We start from the raw sequence: 18,298 nt of genomic DNA, 5'->3' as shown, positions 1-18,298 counted from the left end.
ACTGCGTGAAGTTCCCAGGTATAGTCGCCGGGAACTTACAGAGGAAACTTCATGGGCACAGGTATTGTTGGCTGAGACATTTTCGTGGCGTTGGGAAACCACCGATCGCGCAGCACAGTCTGGATAAGCGTTGTACAAGCGACAATGAGTAATTTCTTCCGAAAGTGACGAAGGTCACCGCAAGGATATCACGAAGTGCACAGCCAGGCGTCCCCATTGTGCGGTTGCGTTCATCAGAATAGATGAGCGCATTCGCCGCCCTGTCGACATAGGAGCACAGGCCGTATATCTGATAACAATGATAGCGTTTCAGTTGAGGCGAAGCCTTGGGAAATCAACCTGGTCCGTCCCGTTCGCCAATTCCCAACCGCGTTTGTTTTATTTGCCAAGGGTGTCCGAAGGTATACACAAATGTACTTCACAGATGTGGCGTCTGTGGTTAGGGCGGATGTCTCTTTGGGCCGGTCGTTTGTTGCATCTCTCTCATTGTGGGGTGATAGGATATTGGTCACGCGGTGTTGTGCCGCGGTCCGGTGGCCGCCGGCGCACTGGCCAGCGGCGAGCGCCACGGTTTTCCGCTGCTCAGCAGGAGCAGTTGCAGGCGCAGTCCTTCTTTTCGGCGATGCCCCGCTTCATGCGGCTTGGGCCTGGGAAGAGGGAAGCAGACGTCACACACTCGCTTTCGACGGCGGCGTGGGCGGTCCCACGCACCTAAGTACGCTATACCATATACTCTGTGCCGATGCGGCGAACGCTACGAGCCGTGTCGGCAAAGGCGTCAGCCAATGAAGGGCGGGGAAATGAAGGACGGCGGTTCGCACGGCTATCGCAGATTAGTGCTGATTGTTGCAGAATTAGCACAATATCGCACAACAGCAACAACAACAAAAATCACCGCGCGGTGGATGTAGGTTAAAAGGAACAACCGCGGAAGGATTAGTGGCGGACAATGAGCTAGCTCTTCTCTCTACTATCAATAGGAGATAAGTCAGCCGGTTGTCGTTCCTCGTTGGTTGGCGAGAGCTGTCGCTTTCGCTACAATGCAGGTATAGTTGGTGAGATTGAATGTAGTCGACACAGCTTGGTTAATGCAGGTGAAATATAGGCACTGTCGGAGTATAGGCAGTTTTAGTTTAGTGTGCGCTATACCATTGCGTACGCTATAATATAGCGGGTCGTCACTGTGCATGCACAGAACGCTAAACGACCCACAGCGTATATAGCGTACGCACGTTATTTCTATTAGATTTATCGTTAGCGTCTTTGCGTGGCTTGCGTAGTTTACGTAAAACATGGCGGCGGTCCCGGTTGCCCGCTTCGAATTGAATTTGGCGTTGCTTTTGTAAAATTCACTTCGTTTGTAGCAAATGACTGAGTAAACGGCTTTCGCTTAGTCTCAGGCCGCCTCTACGACAGAGTATTGTGGATAACCTTGTAGAGTTTTCGAGCTTGCTTGACATCGTAGGCTCGTGCTTCTTGTGTACTTCAGCGCAATGTATTATTTGCGATGGCGTATTTTATTAAAAGCATAGAGGAACATGCGAAAGTATATACCTCTATGTGACAGTGGTCGGTTGGCCACTAGTTCGCGTCGTTCCGTCTCGTTTTTAGCCGGCTATACTTTCGCTAAGTCAAACTTGTGAGAGAAAAAAAAAATGCTAAAGGAGATCCCTTATTGTCTTTTAAAGCGGAAACACGAGTAAAACTTTAGTGAGTGACCGTTTCAGTGATAAACAGCTGGCAGTAAACTAGCTCTGTCTGTTCGGGAACTGCGCGAAATGACATGGAGATTTGTGCGCGATATTCAAAGGGCTGCCTTTGTTACCCTTGCGTGCAGCGTTTGCAATCTCGATAACAGCACCTACACAGCAGGCAATGGTGCGGTTTGAGTTAGGTCGCCCCATTCCCATGCTGCACTGTTACGACGCTTCCGCCCTCTGTAAGCGGCAGTTGTGCTTTAGTTTCAATGCTTTCTGGGTCGCCGCCGAGAATGCGTTTATGACGTGTGTTCATGATAGTTTACAAGAGCCTTGACCCCGTATTCACAAAAACAAAAAAGATGTTTTCACGCTACAACTGTTCGTAGGAGCAAATGCGGCCCACGGCAATCATATAGCTGGACGTATTAGTGAAGGCGGCCGGCCAGCGGAAAGAAATCATTTGCGAGCAAAAAGTTTTGTGTCTCCGGCCCCTTATTCAGAGCCAGTCACTTTCGAGCAGTGAAATATTATACGCGCATTCAGCGTTAGGTGCTGCCGAAGCGTCTGGAAATCTCCGTGCATGGGAAATGTTTCGTGCTTGTAATACCACACTGTTTTGCAGACTTGCAGTTAAGTAGGCGAAGTTAAGTCATTTTGACGTCCTGAGCTGGTGACAAACTCTTGCAGGGAGCCTTCCGCACCCGACAAGCAGACAGGAAATATATATATATATATATATATATATATATATATATATATATATATATATATATATATATATATATATATATATATATATATATATAACATTCCCTGAGTTAGTTCTAGCAGTAACACATAAATACCCTAGAAAAGTGGATGGGAAAACGGCAACGCGGTAGCTCAATTGGTAGAGCATCGCACGCGTAATGCGAAGACGGGGGGTCGCTCCGCAGCTGCTGCAAGTTGCTCTTTCATCCACTTTCAATTCCATTAATTTATCATTTCTTTAATCCATAAATAAATAAATAAATATATATATATATATATATATATATATATATATATATATATATATATATATATATATATATATATATATATATATATATATATATATATATATATATATATATATATATATATATATATATATATATATATAGATAACCGACCGACGTGTACAAGCTGAGAACGACAGGCACACGTTCAAACTGCAGCGGCATTTTGACAGCGCAATAGTTTCCGTGTGTCGTGCAGTGAAGCAAATGTTTTCCGTGAAGCCCCGCTGGATCACAGGCACGTGGAAACGCTAAGTATATAGGAACGCATTGCCGGCTGCATGTGCAAGATTGGCGACAAGCTTTCTGTGAACACTCGACGGAGACGACGGTTGTTTCAGCTCACCTCCTTTTTTTTTTCCCACCCAATTCACGCGGTGCTATTTTTTACTTAAGCAAAACGAATTCAGATATATTCGCAGCATTTTAATGGCGTTACAAGCATTATAAAACGTAACAAGCGATAGCTGTGCGCGTTTTCGAGCGTGTTTTCACTCTCGCCACTGCCGTCGTGTTCCATTTGTCACGTGATTAGCTTGCTACAGGATGCGGCAGGCATCATCAGCGTGCGGCATGGAGGAATGAAAGCGTAGGAGTGGCCACGGCCAGCACGGACGTGTTGGATAAAGTGTGGCGGAAGTCGCTCGCTGTTTTTCGCAAAGGAGCACTGAGACTGGTACCCCAAACGTCAACGTTGCCATATAGCAACCGCGCCCTTGAAGCTTCCGCTGCTGCTCTAGGCCTCTGAAAAGTGAGATAAGTTCTCTCGGCCCGCGTCTTTCTGGCAGCACATTCTGTTCGCAAGACAAGCTTACTTTGGAGCGTGGTGTGTAAGCTTGACAGTTGTGTTTTGGCTATTTGTGTGTGTGAGTGTCAACAGGCAACAGAGACACTCAAGCAATCACGACGCGGGTTATCGTTGTCTTCTTCAGCGTGCTACGACAAAGAAAAAAAAATAACCCAGGAGCGCGGCTGCTTCACTGAAACTGTTGCAGAAGTTTCGTAGGCTTTGTTCTGACGCGCGTCAGCAGCACCCACTTCAGGCGGCTCGTAGCAATGCAAGGTCAAAGCTCACGCCTATCTGCTCCGGCGTGCTGATTGGAAGTTCAAAGGGAGATGGCACGTCAACATGGCTGCAGTTCCGGCTTCAAAAACGTGACGTCAGGGCCTCTCCTATTTTGTTTCTTTCCTCCATGGCGTGCGCACCGGCACCATGCGCGCTGTGCCGCAAAGCATTGGTTCCTTTCAAACGCATTCAGATAGCCGACGTCCTAACGGTGCAGCAGGTTGACAGCCCATCTCGGAAGCGAGAGAGTCAAAGTTCGATACCATCTGAAGCGCTTTGTTTAAGTTACAATTTCCTTTAAAAAAAAAAAAGCGTTTCCCGCTAGTATGGTAAAACTTTCGGCTAAGCAGGCAAGCGTGCGTTCAATATAGAATGTGGCTGACTGGGCTAGTTGGTAATCCATACTTGCGCTGTTCACGTTCTATATACCGACCGTATCACCGATGAAACAAAGTGATCCACTAAAGCGAGCTTCTCCCTACGAGCACTCTTACTGCGGATAAGCCACCTTTCACGAACCCTTTTAAAAGAAGGTGCGTCGCAGTCTGAGCCGTATACAAGCTGTTGCAGGTAGAATATAAACATTAAATTCAGGAATTTTACGTGCCAAAACCACACTCCGATAATGGGGCACGCCGTAGTGGGGGACTCCGGGTCGATTTTGACCACCTGGGGTTCTTTAACGTGCACCTAAATCCAAGTGCAGGAGTTTTTTTTTTTTTAAATCACATTTTGCCTCTATCGAAATGCAGCCGCCGCAGCCGGCATCGATCCCGCGACCTCTAGCTCTGCAGCGCAGCGCTATAGCCACTAAGCTACCGCGGCGGGTAGCTGTCGCAGGTAAAATAAATAAATAAATAAATAAATAAATAATAGCCTCGAAGTGTAATGTACGCCGCTTCTGTGAAATGCGCGAAGCCGGCAAGAAGGAATCAAGGAAGGCTAAGTTCTAGAAGCGTGGAAGAATGTTGCGAGAGTTACCGTAGCTTTCGCCCAAAACTGCGGTGAGGATCCTGAAAACACCGTGCTCTACAGAGCTATGCTCTGGAGACTTGAGCAGCCGACCGCACTGTATAAGAAGCTCACGAGCGTCGGCTGCGCAACATAAGAAGGTCGCGAATCTGTCCGCACGCATCCAAAAGCGCCTGAAACTGCGTGTCTTTGACGTATAGGGTAAATTGAACAATGGCGGAACTTCGGGCTAGTTGTGTATTCATGAATCATGCAATAACAGCGCGCATATAGAATGAGGGACGAGCACAGAAGAGACATACACAGCGACACAACTGGAGTACGTACATTGTTCGATTGTGCATCCATATATACGGGCCGGTGTCTATAGCGTGCGCGTGATCTCACCATTACCTGACGTTGCGCTTCGCAGGGCAGAAAAGAGCCGACAATAGGAATTCGCACAACTCTTAACGCTTGCCGCAGGAGGTCCGCGGTGGATGTTGCGAGACCTTTTTCTTTTCTTTCTTTCCTTACTTTTTCCCTCCATTCCTCTTCTGTTTTTCTTCCTTTTTTCGCTCTTGAACAGAGCCAAAGCTTGGGCGGTGATTCCAAGAGCGAGCCATCCGACTCGGCGCACACCTGCCATTCATATATTGTCCCTTTGTTAGAAGGTCCTAAACAAATATGAGGGCGCGCTGCATAGGGCGCGAACAAGGGCGCTTCAGGCGACGTTATATTATTTGCGTGCTCTCTCGAAGTAGGCTGGAGGAGAGAGAAATGAAAAAGGACAAAAGTATTCAAATTAACCTCGCAAGACAGTTTTTCCCACCTTGCGTTGGTTTTCCACCAAGCATTTTATTTTATTTGAACAAGCGGCTTTCCTTTTCCTGGATGACCTATATATGAGAGACCACCATGCAAACGACAAAACCGTACGTTTTCCTTCGGTGGGATGTAAAAGATCTTCGGAGTCCTTCCGTGAGGTACTAATTTATTTTCACGTCTTTCTTTAGGGACAGAAGTAGAGTCAACTAAAAGACAAGTGCCCACACTAAAAACAGGGACAAGAACCTCTGAAGGAGAATTAAGGACGGAACAGTGCAACACATTTTAATTATGTTTTTTAACATAGAATACCCAGAGCTTTATATACGATGCCGTCCGGTGCCATTTACGCCGCTATATGTTAATTTAGCTGCTGCCAAATGGCGCTGCACCTTTTTTTTGTACGATATCAAAAGCAGCGCGTTGCAAGACTGGGGAGAGTTCTTCGTTGGGCGCCGACCGAGCGCTCGAGCTCGACCGACCGGACCGGCCGCCATCGGACGCTCGCGGCCGATGGCAGTCGAGCCGAATTATGGACCTCGTTCTTGTTTGAGAGTTAATCTTTCACTCATTAATGGCAGCAGCGAGGCAGACCCGCTATACAGTGCTTATACGAAATGGCCTTTTGTTTTTTTATGTGCTGGGACCCGGCGAGTCTGAAAGAGTCCGCGGGTCACTCTGCAATATACCAACTCGCCTATAGTGTGCCCACGCACGGAGTCGACTGGGGGCACACTGTATACGTATACAAACGGCGTAACCGAAGTGCACGTACCTTGGCCCGGTGCGGCAGCGCCAGCTGGTCCGCGCGACGCGGCGCCCGCTCCGCGCGGCTCGTCGCGGGTCCCCGTCAGGCACGAGAAGATCATGCGCTCGCCGGTCAGGTGCACCATGCGTGGCTCGGTGGTCATGTTGCCGAACGGCGTCATGAGCTGCGAGAGACGAGAACCGCACGACGGCGTCAGGCCTCTTTCGCCCTCCGCCTTGCTGCTCCGCGATGGCAGACGTATACGTGCGCGCCTGAGCGACCCAAATCAGCATAGCGTGGTCCCTGCTCGCTGGGGAAGCATGCATTGCATCTGCTCCTGCGCCGGCGCCCCGGCATCGGTACGCATAACAGGCTTAATAAGCGCCGCTGTAGCACCTCCTGTAGCCACACTCGCTGTGTATGTAGTGAACAAAAAAATATATCACGTTTGGCATTTGGGTCCCGTGTGCTCAACTGTTCAGAATGTTAACGAGCGCTGCGTTATGCAAGACCGCTGGTTTAGAGCAATAGTCTCTTGAACACACACTGTCATAGTACTTTATCCCCGCTGCACAGCCCATCCGCAGGGTACGCAATTTGCGTATTCCATTAATGCATCACAAGGAAAGCGTAATATCAACCAGAATTAATGCTGATATGCTGAATATTGATAATACGTGCGCGCTGGTGAGACAAATTTTAATGGTGGTTGGGGAGATTAGTCGAACAAAACGTTTGTCATGCCGCTACAAGTAGTTTAACATATAACAATAGATCACATGACGAGAGAAAAGTAGGAACGCAGACATCTGCTCGCACAAAAACTGAAAAACGGACAGCAGTGTACACAACATGGCATCGACAGCACGAAATTGGGAACTGGCCGCAGGATCCAAGAAAGTGGACATTTGTGCACAGCGCATGCCTGTCATGCAAAAAATTCAGGTTGGTTATATGAAGGTGCCTAAGTGAGCTACTAGAAGTGGCTTTAATCGAAATGCCAATGAGTAGATCCCATGCTCTATAGTGTAGCTCTATATGGCTCCGTCGGTAACGAAAATGATTTCCTACATCTGTTCTTTTGGCTCCACCACAAACGTTTCGTTCGCGAGGCGTACGTGTTGTGAGTTTCTGTACTTAAAATTGGATCGACTGATAGACAGACAGCTACAGATTGATTGATTGATCGGTCGATCGCGTTTAACATTACAAAACAACGCAGGGGCTATACACGAGACGACACTGTGGAGCGCTCTGGATTCGTTTTGGCTAACTGGGGTTCTGCACCCAGTGATCGGTGCACGAACGTTTTTCTGGATTCCATCTCCGTCGGAATGCGGCCACCGCGGCTGGGAAACGAACCCGCGACTTCGTGCGCAGCAGCCGAACGTCATAGCCACTGAGCCATCGCGGCGGGTGCCCTCACATATCGAGCCAGGACGAATGCGATCGGGGCGACGCCCTGCTCGAAGTGCGAAACACTCGGGTAGCCTTTTCTTTCGTCACCTCTATTTGGGGCGCTCAATGCCAGCTCAAAGCGCCGGGTGGCCTCATCGGATGCGGCTACGGATTCAGTAAAGGACGCTCAGCAGTGCATCGGAGCCGCACCACCCAGCATTTCCAGTCGACATATATGCGACTTTTGCTTGCTCCGTTTGTTCTGTTTACTTACCTTCTTCTCTGGATAAGACTTCACTTCACACGTGTGCTTGTCCTGCGGGTAGTGACAGCTATCTTAGTTCTTTTGCCTCGCGAGAAAACAATTGAACCTCGGCACTCGTATGTCCCCGTTAAGGACGCCAAGATTACATGCACCTTGCGAGAGAAAGCGGCCGGCTTCAGAAAAACGCTTGTCGAATTGCACTTTAATTTGGCTCAAACAGCCGAAATTACATCATTAGTGCTTCGATTAGTAATATTGCTTTTTTTTCCGCTCGAGGTAAGCAGTTATATGTCCTGACAGTTCCAAGCCAGGAGCTGCGGTTATAATAAAGAAGAAAAAATCTATTTGCCATTCAGTGCCGTGGTTACAACGCCATTCCATTGCAGAACAAGAGACGGAATGCCGGACAGCCGCGCTGCGAAGGCTGCTTTCCCGTCTAAGCATGAAGCCCAGTCTCAGCGCATGTAGTGAAATATTTATCTCGATCAGCGTTATTCAAACGCGATAACTTCTCAGCTTCGTTGCGATGTAAAAGCGCCCACTGCACTCGGCAAAGCTTTTGTTTTTGACGACGGAATCATAACTTTTTGCGCCTTTACAGCCTTGCCTTCCTTGTCGGTGCGCAAATTCCGTGAGTTCCTTCTTAATCACGTCGATTACTTGCCGGTATTTCCGTATTGTTATTATTTTTGTTTCCTCGGCGCGACTTTTGCATTCTCGAGTTCTTTGTTCATAGAATCCGTAGATTTCTCAATAATGTCTCGCTGAACATGACAACATGTCGAACATTTGGCCTTGACATTCAAGACGAAGAGTTTTACCTTCATCTACTGCGCAGAATAAGCGCAAATAAAAAATGGGCTTATTTGTATTCGTCACCTGACTCGGTGGACCTGATGAGCACCGAGCTTTCCTTCGGCGGCACGCCGCGCGAGCTCCCGCCGGCATCGGTGAATTAAACGCTGACCCTTGTGCTGATGCGTGGAATAAGCGAGCGGAAATGTGCCGCATGACATTAAAGTCGGCGACCGCCGCAAGCACCGCGCGGCTTCCGAGCTGTGTTCGTAAATATCACCGGATGCACACGTGTACACACAAAGGGAAGGAACAGAGGGTGATGAGGTAACGACGAATATTACGGTGAAGCGTTCAGGACCGAGTAAAAAAAGAAAGAAAATATACGTAATCACATGATAAGCAGCCAGCAAAGAAAGACAACTCAGGGGAACTTATTCGTATACTGACTAAATGCATTAAAGAAATGATAAATTAATGGAATTGAAAGTGGACGAGAAAGCAACCTGCAGCTGCTGTGGAGCGATCCCCCGTCTTCGCATTACGCGTGCGATGCTCTACCGATTGAGCTACCGCATTGCCGCTTTCCCATCCACTTTCCTAGGGTATTTATGCGTTACTGCTAGAACTAACTCGGGGAATGTTATATATATATATATATATATATATATATATATATATATATATATATATATATATATATATATATATATATATATATATATATTTATATAACGACACCGTCGTGCCGGCAAGCACTTCTTGAACTCGCATTTGGCTAACGCAAGTTAGGTTAATAAATTACCACCCACCACGTTGACATGTCAATTAAATTTACTCATCGTGGCCGTTCTGGCTCACTCTAGATTATTTCCCGCCGAGAACGTGCGTTGAACTGGCGGGCCAACGTGTAATTGCCACATTCAGGCAATATATATATATATATATATATATATATATATATATATATATATATATATATATATATATATATATATATATATATATATATATATATATATGGGGGGGGGGCGAGTATCGCTGTAGGAAGAGTGGGCGAGAAGCTTTGTCACTGTTGAACGATGTCGATGTCGACTACACCTAGAGCTCGAACTATGCAATTACGAAGAAATAAAATAACAAGAGTCAGCCTCGGTGGCGGAGGTACATTTCATATTCCGAAATCTGCGTGTCTCATCAGCTTGGAGCGAGGCAAAGAGGTGTCTACGTTGCGAAGCATGTTCTACATTTTCACGTACAAGCGTTTCGCTTGCACACTTCTCGTCGAGCTAGCTGCCTCGGGCGCCGCTTTTATCGCATGCGCGTACGCCAATGCGGACGTTCAGGGACAGCTCAAGTGTGCACCTCGAGAGCACCTGTAGCTGGGCGACCGTGTTAGGCGGCCTGCTTATAGTAGCCCATAGCTGCGCAATAAATGGCCAGACTGCTTTGAGCAGCTCACAGGAATGTTCTCTAATGTCATGTACAGTGCAGTTGCCGCCTCTGTAAAGTAATTGCGTTAGTTACAGGGACATTACATAGAAAGAAAATCAATTTAGAAGATTATTGATTGATCGCTTCTAAGTAGAGCATAGAGCTCCGGGTGAATTTTGACCGCCTGGAGTTCTTCAAGTGCAGCCATTCCCATGCTCGACGCAGGAAAATTTTTTCCGCCCCTATCGGAATGCGGCTGCCGCGGACAGTAATCGAGCTGACGACCTCGTGCTTTATGCAGTTGCACAACGTCATCGCCAAAGATACACCGCTGCGGTACGTAATCTAGTATATTAAATCAAAATTAAATTTTTCGTGTATTAGGCGGAAAGGGTTTTTATCAGCAGAGGAAATTGACGCCAAATTTTCCATCTCCTTAATTTCGTGCCCAGATCAGGGTACCAATGATGTAAGTGCGACGTCACGGATTTCACCGTATTTGTTGTTTATTACAATTGTTCTTGCCCATTTTCCAAAAGTTGTGAGACTAGGTTCTTAGGAAGGGTAGGTGAGGGAAGGGAGGATTCAGTGCGGAGTCAAACACTTTGTGACAAACACTATAGCGCCGGGAAGACGCTGTCAAAAGCTATGACGTCACGTGAAGCTGGTGCGGAAATTTGAACCTGGCGTTGCCACGTGTCTTCTATTTTTGTGTCCATTCTGGCTTACAGGCCGTCGGCTGAATCTAAGATTGACACATTTGGCATTACGAACGTGCGCGTTGCCTATATAACTAAACCGAATATTTCTCTTTAATGTCCTTCCATGAGCTGGTCGATTGCTCGCTTGCGCGCAACGCATTCAATGGACTAAAGACGACCACATAACCGTCCTGCCTGTTGCATGTTGCATATCGGCCTTTGGCGTTGTGCACTGTATGTCACACACGTTAGTGCATCGAGATAACGCACGTATTCGCATTTAAGTGCCGCGTGCTAAGCGTTCTTGGACCTTCTGCAACTATGGATGTGTGCAAATTATCAGAAACCTGCACTGCATGCGACATAAACTTTCGAGTAAAACAGCAAAAATCGCATCGAACGGACGTGGGGAATATCAATTCTTACAGACTGGTGGCGACATGTCCTCGCACGTGCGCAGGTGTTTAAGCGTTGGCTACACATTTCCGTACGTTTCTTTTTTTTTTGCGTTAAAGTTGCCTTTTTAGCCCTTATACGCTTCGCTTGAACAGGGAGCCTATAGTACCGTGATCTGTTCGCGCACGTTGCGCAGAAAGTTACGGGCGCTGAGATACTGCGCAAACTGCTGCGCGATCTTGTGGTCGTTTTGGAGCCGTACAATTTTTCGAGGCATTTCTTACAAAAAAAAAAAAAGGAAAACGTTGAATACCAGCATCAGTAGATGCACCACGGACGAAATAGAATATAAGAAAGGCAAGCGCCAAATCGAAACTAAAACTGAATCTCTGCGGCAGTGAGGTTCGAACTCACTTTGAAGGTCTTCGTGTTGAAGAATGTGCCACGAACATTTTCATTTTTTTTCTGATATTTTTTTTCTTTTTCAATGCCAAAACAAGGACAGGTAACCCGCCGTGGTTGCTTATATAGCTTTGGCGTTGCGCTGGTAAGGACAAGGTCGCAGGATCGAGTCCCGGCAGCGGCGGCCGCATTTCGATGGGGGCGAAATGCAAAAACGGCCGTGGTACCGCGCATCGGGTGCACGTTAAAGAACCCCTGGTGGTCGAAATCGATTCGTAGTCCCCCACTATGGCGTGCCTCCTAATCCGATCCTGATTTTGGCACGTGAAACAGATCATCTTCTTTTTCCTTTATTTTTTTGAGGACAGGTAAAGGCCTCTAGCGCAAATGATGTGTTCAGCTTCAAAATGGTCGAGCCCGTACGTAGTTGTGGACTTGCTAACTGGAAGAAAACCACGGCGTCCCGCTTGGCCACCATGCCAGCCGCGCCTCGTGGCCACTTTGTCTCGCGCTGTGTGCAGCGAGCCCGACGTCTTGCAGCGTCCGGTGAAGGCGGGCCGCGTGCTCCGCGTGTCGGGCAACGGTTGTTGCGACATTCCGCGGCTGTGCGCACAAAACAAGGGCCCGTCGCGCGCTTCCTGCCGAACAAAGGGCGCCAACTGCAGTGCCGCCTTATCTGTATGCCGGAGAAACGACCGAAATGGCCACCAAGGGTCGAGAGGGCCGTGGCTACCGGCGCCAATATACTCGAGGGGGTGAACGCCACTTTGCCATGCCCGGCTTACCGATAAGCCCCTTTTGCGCGCGGAGAACTCGTGACCCCTTGCCAGGAGCGTTCGCAGTATAATAGATGTGAACGGCGGTGCGCAGTAAACAGACGCTACAGCGCGATAATCCACGCCTCCTCGTGTAGTTGGAACGATTAGCCGCAATCACTTCCTAACGAGCTCCTTTATCTTGGTTTGGGGCTCAGGACACGATTCAGAATCTCTGCCGCCTGAGCATCGTGTGTTCTTCAGACACTCGCCGGCCGTGGCGGTGGATGTGGAACGCGTCTAATAGCGAGGGTCTCGACTCTGGCAGCCTTCATGCCGGGAGGTGTCGTAGCACGCGGGGGCTTATTGTCCGCTTCCGTGCTCCTATACAGTTCGTCATGCACTTACCATGCGGGGGTGATCATGTTTAAGTTTTCCAGGGATCTTTAAACGTCGCCTGTTGCAGATGACGTAATTCAAGTCCTTGAGCTGCATTATTCAGAGAGGCGGACATTACTAGCACAAGAAATCGAAACACATATTCAACCAATTTAAAGAACGCCAATCAACTTCTCAATTACATTACTGCACGTATTGCAATTTACTAATTGTGGCCGGTCAATTAGCAAGGTGTATCCACTTGGAATGAATTCCCAGAATGACACCAGTTTGAACATATACGTCGTAAAACTCAAAAATGCACCGTTGTTCCACTTACTTTTTCAACAAAGCGCTCGTTTATGCATTGAAGCACAACAGTAACTGAAACGCCCATGTATTGCGCCCGACACTTTGGAAATAATATACCGAAACTGGCGTCATCCTGGAGATTCATTTTCATTTCAAGTGGATACGTCTTGCAATCTTACCGGCTACAATTCGTAAATGGCTCCATAGGCCGTATGGTGATTAATTAAGAATTTAATTAGTGATTTCTTAAAACTAGTTGAATATGTGTTTCGATTTCTCGTGCTAGTAATGTCCGCCTCTTCGAATAATCCAGCTCAAGGACAATAATTATGTTATCTGCCGGAGGCGATATTTAATGATTCCGGAAATCTTAAAAAATTATCACCCCGTACGCGTGAAACCTGTGGTGTAAGTGAGTGAGTGAAATCTTCATTCGAAATGTCCGGCGGTTTGGGCGGGGTGGGGCCATAAGCAGCCCAGCCTAGGTGACGGCCTCGAGTCCTTGGACTCGGGCGGCTTCCTCGGCGTGTCGGACGACCCACAGTTGATCGGCGAGGTCGTGGCTGAGCAGGGCCGCCTCCCAACGCGCCCCTCGGTTCGAGACTGCCCTGTCTATCCCGTTCGTTGGGGACTAAAGGACGTTTTATATTCGTCGAATCCGCCGCGGCACTGGCTATGGGTTTTTCCTATGCATTTGGCACAAAAGATTGAGCGCCTTGATTTTCCTGATTCTTCTCGCTATTTGTCTTCACCAGTACATTTAGGACGGGAATAACGTAACCTAAATTAGTGCTTTCGTGAGCACAACCTCTTGTTTTGCTTTATTTGTTTCAATAATTCACACAGAGTCTGCATCTGTGAACGAGTTCCTGTATTCTTTTCTCTGTGCCTAATTTTTTCACTTGTGATCGAGGAAAAGAAAAGATTGCTTGCGTATACATTCGTTCGTGCTCGAAGATTTCTTTGAGCGTTTTCAGTTTTCTTTCTTATCTTCTTTTTTTAGGATTGTTTGTTCTGTGACGAGTTCATGACGAGTTCGTGACGAGTAGTCCCCGTATACAGGGACAGACGAGGAGCAGCCGGCGCCACCTAAAGGCGCGCTCATATCAAAGAAAAAAAGAAGAAAAATACGCATACATATTTAAAACAATTATGGTGTTTTACATGCCAAAACGACGATCTGACTATGAGGCAGGCCGTAAAGTGGGGGACTCCGGATTAATTTTCACCACCTGGGGTTCTTTAACGTGCACCTAAATAAAGTACACCGGTGTTTTCGCATTTCTCCCCCATCGAAATGCGGCCACCATGGCCGCGATTTTATCCTGCGACCTCGTGCTTAGCAGCGCAACACCAAAGCCACTAAGCAACCACCGCGGGTACGCATGGTAACCGAAATTATATATACCGCCGGTGGCGTCAGGTGCTTTGCGGACTGTGACAAGCTGCGGGACAACATCCTTAGTCGTGCGTAACGGGAATGCGTTGAGCGTGTTTTTAGCTTAGCTTTGTACCTTGTTGCAGTTGCAGTCGTTGTAGCTTCAACGAGGACTGACTACTGTGGAGGTGACAGTCCGAGACAACCCGCTTTTGCACTGCGCATTGCACTGTATAGCGGAAGCAACACGGACAGGAGTGAACGACAACGCAAGCACGTAGCTACATCTACAGTACAGTGTTGCGTGTTCCAGCCGGAACCAACTAACCCAGTGGATGTCACCATGGCATTAGAATGGGAGTAGAATACAGAAACCAAAATCGCTGTTGTACCGAGATTTACGTGCCCCTAAAAAAAAAGAAAAGAAAAAGAAAAACAAAACAGGTGGTGATTAACGCGAAGCCCTCGACTATATGGCGTGTCTGATTCCCCGAAGTTAAGACGCAACCAAGGGCGGAAAAAGAGCTTTAGGACAGGAAAGAACGCTGTTTCCTGTCCTAAAGCTTTTTTTTTTCCGCCCTTGTTAAGAGCTCGAGTGCTCCTATCTAAATACATGTAAAAGCATAATTCGTTTTTCTCGGCAAACACTGCACCAAATTTGACGAGGTTTGTCGCATTTAAAAGAACAACTTAAAATCTAGTGACTGTTGGTTTCGAATGTTTAAATTAGGTCGTCAATTTTTCATTAAAAATTGGCAAAAATCCAAAATTTTCGGAAAACGAAATTATCAAGTTTACAACTCTGTAACTTAGCAATGAAAAGTGATATCACAATTATGTGAATTGCACCTAATATTACATCTAAAGCGGACAAAATTGATATGTTACACATGAATCTCAAAAAATAAAACATTATGGAAATACAGCTTTTGCAGAACCCCTGTGAACAACGTAACAATTTCACGTAAGATATAAAATTAGGTATCGAATTTGTCCGCTTTCAATGATCTAATGGATGCCGTTGACAGAACCGCGATATCTGTCCTTGATGCAGAGCTATGAATTTGTGAACTTCGTGCTTCTACATTTTTCAAACTTTCGAATTTTTGAGAATCTTTTATACAAAATTCAGGACTTAGATCGAAATTCCGCTTCCAACAGTCACTAGAATTTAACTTTCCCTCTCAAACGCAAGAAATTTCATTAAAATCGGCCCAGTGGTTATTTCAGAAAAAATGTTTTTGCGTTTTACATGTATTTGAACAGACCGCGTCGGAGTTGGACCCGAGCTAAAGCTTCCTCTTGGGGAAATGAGATAAAACCGCTAGCCCAGCAACAAATATTGTTACGTTGTATGACGTCTTTCATAGCTCTTGCGTCACTTTGGGCCATCAGACGCCAACAATCAATCACCCTCGCTACTCGACCTCGTCTTCCGTTAATGAATCAAAGCAGCCATCAGGCGTTACACGGTTGGATATATCACGCTCCTCGTGAAGTTCGTGAGTAGGAAACTGCATAGAGCCTATATACCACACATGTTTCAAAACATTTCATTATTGTGCTTTTGTGCGGCCCTTTGTGTCAGTGCGCTGCGTTGGGATTTCTTTCCTCTCTCTCCCTCTCTCCTTCTGTGCCCTGCTCAACGGAAGCGACGGTAATTTGGAGCATTCAAGACCGCAGCGTGCGTATATGACGTACACCTGTAGTTCGCAAAAGCTTCCTTGTCTTATTGGGCGCTGAGATGCACCGGTCCGTGAGCAGGTGCGTTCGAATCTACGGTGGTCTGTCACATCCGAAAATCCTCAGCTCTCCCCTTTTTCTCGGGCGAAGCACGCGCTTGTTACCGTGCGCCCGCAAAGCGGCGCACGGCAGCGACTGCGCTACCCCTCAAACCAGGAACGGCGCTCGCATGGCAGCAGTCGAGATTGCGAAGGACGCGGCAGTGATATAGCGCACAGCAAACGCTTATCTTTAACAAAAAAAAAAAATTAGTGGAGCAGCTCTTTAGGGAGTGTATCCGCACACTCCGAAGCATAACTCTCGGCTGCACAATGGCGATGCGCCGACGCGGATATGCCACTCTTGCGCGGAAGGCTTCGATCGTTATCGCCGACTCGACCGCCGCGGTGGCGTCCGTCGATGAACAAGCTGCCCGAGCGAAGATTAAAAACTGAGCACGAGTCCTAACGGCTTTCTCCTGTTGTTTTGCTCGCTCAATGCCAGCATCGGTTGAGGGACGAACGAGAGAGGACGCGAAAGAAATTTTTAAAAAATAATAAATAAATGCGCCGCAACGCGTAGAAAAAAAGCGCGACTCGACAGAAACAGAAAGTTCAAGGTGCTTTATTCATCGTTTTTTTTTTTTTCGCTGTCTCGCAGCGCGTGCAAGCGTGTTGTTACGATAACCGATAGTAACCGATAACCGATAGTATAGATGTTTCGTGGTGATAGCGTGAGTTACGCGCCTGCTATGTATAGTTCCACTCGAAGCCTTCTTGTTGGCCGGACAAAAGGAGGCGAACCTCCCCGCGATCCGGGCGCGCGCCAGCGGGTCGCCGACCTCGTTCCCGCTCGTGCGGCGCGCGGTCAGTCGAGCAGGTTGGTCGCTGCGCAGCGGAGGCGATTCCGCCTCGGCGGCGCCCTCGCATCGCGGGACACATTTCGCCTCGCGATGCCCGCCGGGCCTCGTCGCAGAGGATCGAGGAGGCCACGCGTCGGCATGCAGTAATAAACTTACTACGGCGCAACTCCCCTCGCGAAGAGCAATGCCTGGCCTCATTCGGCCGATTTCTTGCTTTTCCACGTGCGATATACGCGCACAAAAATGGAAGTTCGGGGGGTCAGCCTGCAATGTGATAGGTTTCTTTCCTCTCTCTCTCTCTCTCTCTCTCTCTCTCTCTCTCTCTATATATATATATATATATATATATATATATATATATATATATATATATATATATATATATATATATATATATATATATATATTTGCCAGCTTCTGCCGAAAGAACTTGCTTAGGGCTTTGTTTCCCACTAGTATAACAAATAGGTAAATATTTTTCGTATTTAACAATAATATGTGCTACGCCGTATGCAGTCGTGTGTAAGTCGCATATGTAATGTTTCTTTTTGCTGGAAATGTTAGGTAAGTAAATCTCGTTCTCCGTTCGTACTTCGTCGGAGTCGTCTTCTGTACTGCCACTTGACCTGCGGTACAGTTGCATCGACTAGTGCACTCTTGAACTTGTAGTTTACCCCCTTCAACCGTGAGAGGACCGCATCGCGTGAAGTGATCTGCGAAGCCAATCGGTGCCCGCAGCCTATTATTCGACGCGTGCTTTGCAGAATAACGTGCGCAGCGGCATCGCCAGCGATCGACCCTCGTGTATACACTCACTGCAACAGCAGTACCCTAACCAGAAGCGAGGAATTAGTGATCGGAGAGATCGATTTCTGTTCACCCGGTGTAATCGAGCCGAAACCAACGTGCACTGTATAGAGAGAGCGATTTGGCATTAGATAGAATTAAAAAAAAGAAGCAATAATCCGAACTTTCAAAAGAATGTAGTCCGGTCTGGCTGGCAGCAAATTAATTTCGGCCAAGGTCGAGAGCTGCTTCGGGAACCAGTCGTAGCGCGTAAAAGACCAAAATGGTTTCAGTTCGGTGCCGGTCTGTTGCGGTCGGCATCGTCTTATCTTTGGACACAGCGCGCCAGCAATACGTATAAAAGCAAGATTTGCTGCCCCA

The 18,298-nt window shown here is 47.5% G+C and overlaps 1 protein-coding gene across 1 annotated transcript in view; it reads right to left on the bottom strand.

Moving 5' to 3' along the window:
* Positions 1 to 352: 352 nt before the first annotated feature.
* Positions 353 to 18,298, bottom strand: part of Msr-110 — a 68,642-nt gene continuing 50,696 nt past the window's right edge. Inside the window, exons 5-6 of the mRNA XM_070533997.1 lie at positions 6,361 to 6,517; positions 353 to 647 (exon numbers count right to left, since the gene is read on the bottom strand). Of these exons, the coding sequence (XP_070390098.1) occupies positions 583 to 647; positions 6,361 to 6,517 (222 nt within the window). The 3' untranslated portion in view covers positions 353 to 582. The remainder of the gene's footprint in view (positions 648 to 6,360; positions 6,518 to 18,298) is intronic.

The sequence above is a fragment of the Dermacentor albipictus genome, chromosome 1, assembly GCF_038994185.2.
Source record: "Dermacentor albipictus isolate Rhodes 1998 colony chromosome 1, USDA_Dalb.pri_finalv2, whole genome shotgun sequence".
Lineage (NCBI taxonomy): Eukaryota > Metazoa > Arthropoda > Arachnida > Ixodida > Ixodidae > Dermacentor > Dermacentor albipictus.
This window is presented reverse-complemented; position numbering and strand designations above follow the sequence as displayed.